Genomic DNA, 5,964 nt, shown 5'->3' on the forward strand with positions numbered 1-5,964 from the left:
ATTTTGACCGTTTGAGTGCAACGGTTAAAAAAAATTATTTATTAAAAAAAACAATTTATTATCCTATAAATACCTCCTATTTTATTTTAAAATTTTCACACTTTCTCTTCTTCTCTCTACATACTTTCAATTATCTTCAAAAAAAATAAATATGGATCCTATATTTTCTTTAGGGTGATGTATCATTATTACACTACCGACTTGCTACAACCAGACCCAACCCCGCTACTAACAAGATGTGCGATGTTAAACAGAAATTGCGAGGAAGGACACGAACATCTATATCGCGATTACTTTGCGGATAATTGTGTATACGGGGCGAAGGACTTCAAAAGAAGATTTCGTTTGAGTAGGGATGTGTTCTTACGAATCGCCAACGCCTTGGAAAGCCGGTATCATTTCTTTACTATATTTTTATACAAAATAAATAAAAATGTACTACATGTGTCTTTAATTTTACAACATATGCAATATATTTTTAAACTGTAGTTAATTTATGTTTAGGTATGAATTTTTTCAGTTAAGATATGATGCTAGAGGTAGATGGGGGTTTACAACGTTGCAGAAATGTGCTGCGGCCATTCGTTTGATGGCAATGGGGGAGTCATCCGACACCATGGACGACTATATGAGAATGTCCGAAAGAACCGCAAGAGAGAGTTTGTATACATTGTCAAGGGGTGTTGTTGAAACTTTTGATGACGTGTATTTGCGGAAACCTTCGTTGCATGATTTGCAAGAATTGTATGCGGCGCATGAAGAACGCCATGGGTTTCTCGGAATGATCGGAAGCATTGATTGCACACACTGGAAATGGAAAAATTGTCCGGTAGCATGGAAAGGGCAATACGCAAGTGGTCATCACGGATCACCTTCTTTGGTGTTAGAGGCTGTTGCTTCTCAAGATTTATGGATTTGGCATGCATTTTATGGGGTTGCGGGTTCCAACAACGACGTCAACGTTCTTGATCAGTCGTCAATATTCAACGATCTTTTGAATGGAAAAGCCCCGGATGCTCCTTTCACGGTGAATGGAAACGAATACAAATATGGGTATTACCTTACAAATGGAATATATCCTCAGTATTCCACATTCGTGAAGGCATTCCGCCACCCGGTTGAAGAACGAGACAAATTTTTTAAGAGAAGACAAGAAGGAGCACGTAAGGATGTGGAACGTGCTTTTGGAGTGCTGAAGGCGAAGTGACATATAGTCGAACATGCAGCACGACCATTGGATTTAGAAACTTTACGATATATCATGTATGCATGTATTATAATGCATAACATGATAGTAGAAGATAAAGGGCGAAATATTGCACACTATATCCCAACGGAGCCCAGACACGTTCAGTTTCAACCAGGAACAACAGATTATTTGCATCGCGTTGTTGACATTCAGGACGCAAATAAATACAGACAACTTCGAGAGGACTTGGCGGATTATATATTCTATGGTAACAATAACGATAACGAATAGTGTTGTATTTTTTTTTTTTTTTTTTTGAATTTGGATGTTATTTCTTTTTTTTTTTTGGTTGTTTTTGGATATTATGTGTAATTTAGTCTTTATGTTAATTTTAATTTTTAGAAAATTTTAATTGTTTTTTATACCTTTTAAACATTATGTTTTATTTATTTTTTAATTTAAAAAAATATTTGTCTCAATTTAAAAAAAAAATCGAAATAAATAAAAAATAAATTATAAAATGAAAAAAAAGTTGGTGTCATAACAAGATATAAGCATGTTGTCCATTTTCTCACTTGATGTTATAACATCATTGATGACGTGGCATGTGATGTGGCACCAAAATGGTGTTACATCTAGTTGCCCACACCTTATGGTCTTATAGTAATCAATGTAAAATATATAGTATCTCTCATACCACACAAGCTAACATTTTTGTCTCATTATTTAAATAAAACTAAAAAGCAATAGATATACTATAAAATATATATTTAATAAAATCTTCAAATTGTTTTCATATTATCTTATTTAACATTAATAAACTTAATAACACCGCAAATATTATCATAGCAAAGTTTTATCCCGAAGGTGTAGCTTCTATTCTAGTATTATTCATTTAGCAGTTTAAAAATATTACAATCGATCTCCTACCCACACTTAAAATATGCAACGTCCTTTATATTTTAAAATAGAATAAAATATAGTAATTGGAAAGAAATACCCTAGGATAGAAGTGGCGAGATCGATTGTTGAACGTTTTAAGCCATTTGTTGACAATGGTGGGCTTTGCGATTGGTCTTCTTCTATATGTGCTATTATCATCATTTTTACTTGATAAAACTCTTGAATAGAATTAGTTCTTCTTTTTGGTCAACATCGGAAGATGGAAGCAATGGTTTGTTCGTGAAAGTTATCCATTCTTGTAATAACCCATTCTTGTAATAATTCATGGCACTATTTCTTGCCAAAATGTCTTCATTATGCATTTTACAAGTTTTCTCAACACGATTTTCTTATAAAGGCCTACTTTTGAAAATATTCTTCTTAAGAGAGATTTGTTTTGATAAGACACTTGACTTTCTTATCTTCTTAGTTTCAAGTTTTCATCTTTCTTTTAAGTAGGATGACCCGTCACTTAGTCTTCTTTTATTTCTTTTACCATTATTGACCAATATAATGAATTGTTCAGCATAATAATTTCGGCCTATAAAACAAAAACTTGAAGCAACATTATAGGAAAATTGATTTTATTAATATTACATAAACTTAAAAACACACTAAAAATGACTTGGAAATTAAAAGTAAAATATAAGTCAAAGTATTCCTAATTAATTTCGAACTATTTCATGCCCTTTTTTCGTAATTTTCGTTACTTTATACATTTTATATATCCATGTGATCATCCTTGAAACACTGTGATGGCTCCCCATTGGATAATTCTTCCTCGAACTTGTCTACACTCTAATTATTGTACTGATCTTGTTCATCTTTACTCGGATCTTCCTCCAACTCTTACTCATTTCCTTCGTTCTCATAATCATCTTTCTCTTCTTCTCTCATCTCCACTATTTGGCTTTGGTAGGGATTCATCTTTTTTAACTTTTATTTTCAAAATTCTTCTACCAACCAATTCATCATAGTTTGAAGTCCTTCCAAATGCTCTCACGTATTTCTTATTGTCTTCATTAATCCTACAACCATGTTTTCAATATTTTTTTTATGTAATTCTTGTCTTTTCTAGTTCTTCTCCTAACCTTGCCTTTTTCATCTTACTCTCCTTATTCACTAATTTCCTCTTTACTCCTTTTCTATTTGCATCTTTATCCCTTTATTTCTCAATATCACTCTCCTCCATAATCTTTTTTTACGTGAGTAATAGTTCTATCTCCTCATTTTCATAAATTGATTTCAGGAAAAACCAAATCCATGATCTCGGGTGCAATTCCATTATACTCCTTACGATTTCATTGGATAGAATGTCATATAGTGTTTCGAGTTTTGTAACAAGGTGCCCTCATACAATCACATCATTGTGTAGGCCCATTAGTGAAGGAAGGACTTTTAGGCCATCATGGAGGGACGTGGACTAAGGATTTTGGGCTCTTTGACTAGGTTGTGTTATAATCATAATTAGGGTCATTTGTATATTTATTCAGTGTGAGATTTTAGACTGGTAGTTGAGCAACTATTGTTTTTAACACATTGAGGTGAGTCTTCTTACTATACCAATGGGTCGAATGAACTAATGTTGGCCCATTACTTGATATGAGGTTTTAGTAGGTTAAAATGCAATGGTTTTGTTATTTGGCATGCTATGTCTTATGTGAAGACCATGGGGGATCCCATAGCATATGGTAAGACCTTGGAGGGAGCCTATGGCCTTGGATGTAAGACCATGGGGGTAGCCCATGTTATTCCGGATGAAGGCCATGGAGGGAGTCCATGGCAATCATATGTGTATATGTTCATGGAATTATGCGGTTACATGTTTTTGTGTCTTTTGGGAACTTACTAAGCATTTGCTTACAGTTTTGTTGGGTGCCTCAGGTGCTTCTGGTTCTAAGGGCAAGGGCCCGACTTGATGGCGCAGTATGCACTCCCAATATTTCCGCATTCACTGTTTTGGATACTCTGATTTTATGGATGTGAGTTAATGTAATGGAATTTTGGAAAACAAAATATGGTTGTAGTTTTTAAATATTAAATGAAAATTTTTATTTGAATTTTTGGACTGTTACAAGTTCGTATCAGAGCCTTTGTTTGAGGGATTCGGGCATACTCTCGTGTGTGTCAGAACTCAAACTGAGGAAATGGTAAAAATGTTCAAAAGAAACAAAAGTTAAATTTTTTATGAAAATGGTTTTCTTAAGTAAAAGGGGGAGAGTGTGATGCGCATAATCGGCTGAGCTCAAGTAAGTGTTCAGTATATATTAGCCATTCTAGAGATATATATTAGGAATTTATGTTGATTTGATTATTTGTTAAGTGTATGCTTTCAAAGTTGTATATGTTTAGGATTGCATAGCCCTAGAATGATGGATTCTGCCTTATTTCATGTTCCTTGTTTGGTTGTGGTTTTAGGGTAAGAGCTTTACTTGACAGACTATGTGATCCTATTTGTGTATAACTTGCATTCATAGTGCAACCTACGATGATTGATTTAGATCCTTGGTTAAGTGAGGATAGAGGAATTATAGAATGGTCTAGAATCTGACTTCGTGTTGTGTTCTGTGGGTCATGTTATTTTTGGTTGGGTGAATTAGAGGCATCAGGTATGGCCTTGAAAAGGTACAAATAGGTGTGGAAGGTAGTATTCGGCCTGTACTACTGAAAACACAATTCATGTACCTGAGACGAGGACAAACCTGGAAGCTCTAAGGAGTCCAGTGAGAAGGAATCCCGTTGAACTTACTTATCAATTGTTTTTTTATGTTGTATTTTTAGTTGAGGATGGTGATGATTACGCGAGGAGGTTTATGTTTAGGATCAGGTTCAGGCTCTGGTGTAGAGCCAATTGATGAGAGACTACGTGACCTTATCGTGGCTGAGGTTACTCGTGGCATCCTTAATGCCACCTCAACGATCTTTGGTATCGTCAAGGAGGGGATCATGGAGATTATTGAGGAGCAGCTAAGTTCTTTCCGAGCCCAGATTGTTTCGAGTCAGATTGGGACTCGATCTCCCTCATTTTGGGAGTTCAAGGCGTATGGTGTGCCTGAGTTCTTTGGAGTTAGGGACCCCATTACTAGTCACCACTGAGTTGCAGACATGGAGAATGCCCAATGCACGAGATTTTTCACCAAGGTTACAAAGGTGGGGTTCACGTCCTGTATGTGGTGGTATCGGGCACGAGATTAGTGGGAGTAGGTTACCCGTGAGGTAGGATCAACGGGTGTGGCAGAGAAGTCTTGGGGGAGTTTGTGTGGAGGTTTTATCTAGAGTTTGCATCGACCATTGAGGTGCAGTGATTGGTGAGTGAGTTTAAGGTCCTTCATCAGACGATAGAGATTGTGGCGGAGATCAACGCCAAGTTCAGAGAGAGGGAACTATTGGTTCTGTAGTACGCTTCAGATAAGGAGATGAAGAAGACGAGGTATCACTCCATGTCGACGGATGATATTTGTGAGTTCTTGAGCTTTTCAGGGTGAAAAACCCTTAATAACATGTTGGAGAAGGTTCAAGAATAGGAAATTGAGTCAGAGCTACGGACGAAGTGGAAATCGGAGTAGGTTCAGGTAGCAGTGAATCAGGCTAAGAATCCTAAGACCTCCGATCCTCCCAGTAAGGGCCAAAAGGATCGGGACCTCTATGCCAAGTGCGGTAATCCGCATAGTAGAGCCTGTCAGGAAGCAGGCTCCGCATGTTATGCTTGTGGCTAGCCAGGCCACATAAGTAGGCATTTTCCCAAGAAGGGCTTGATTTGTTTTCACTGTAACCAGACTGGTCATAAAAGGTCGATTGTCCGAGGTTGACTAGAGGAGTAGTGGTGGCGCCTG

At 36.6% G+C, this 5,964-nt stretch overlaps 1 protein-coding gene across 1 annotated transcript; it reads left to right on the forward strand.

Annotated features, from left to right (window-relative positions):
• Positions 1-243: 243 nt before the first annotated feature.
• LOC145002585 (uncharacterized) lies at positions 244-1,207 on the forward strand. Its single transcript, XM_078961829.1, has 2 exons — positions 244-392; positions 505-1,207. The coding sequence occupies exons 1-2, from the start codon at positions 244-246 to the stop codon at positions 1,205-1,207; spliced, it is 852 nt and encodes a 283-aa protein (XP_078817955.1).
• The last annotated feature ends 4,757 nt before the right edge of the window (positions 1,208-5,964 follow it).

The sequence above is a fragment of the Lactuca saligna genome, chromosome 6 (assembly GCF_052625555.1).
Source record: "Lactuca saligna cultivar CGN05327 chromosome 6, ASM5262555v1, whole genome shotgun sequence".
In the NCBI taxonomy this organism is placed as follows: domain Eukaryota; kingdom Viridiplantae; phylum Streptophyta; class Magnoliopsida; order Asterales; family Asteraceae; genus Lactuca; species Lactuca saligna.

Bases quoted from the DNA above. Each gene is read 5' to 3' on its own strand.
- LOC145002585 (XM_078961829.1), top strand. From the start codon at position 244: ATGTTAAACAGAAATTGCGAGGAAGGACACGAACATCTATATCGCGAT. The intron at 393-504 runs GTATCATTTCTT...ATTTATGTTTAG, and splicing joins GCCAACGCCTTGGAAAGCCG to GTATGAATTTTTTCAGTTAA.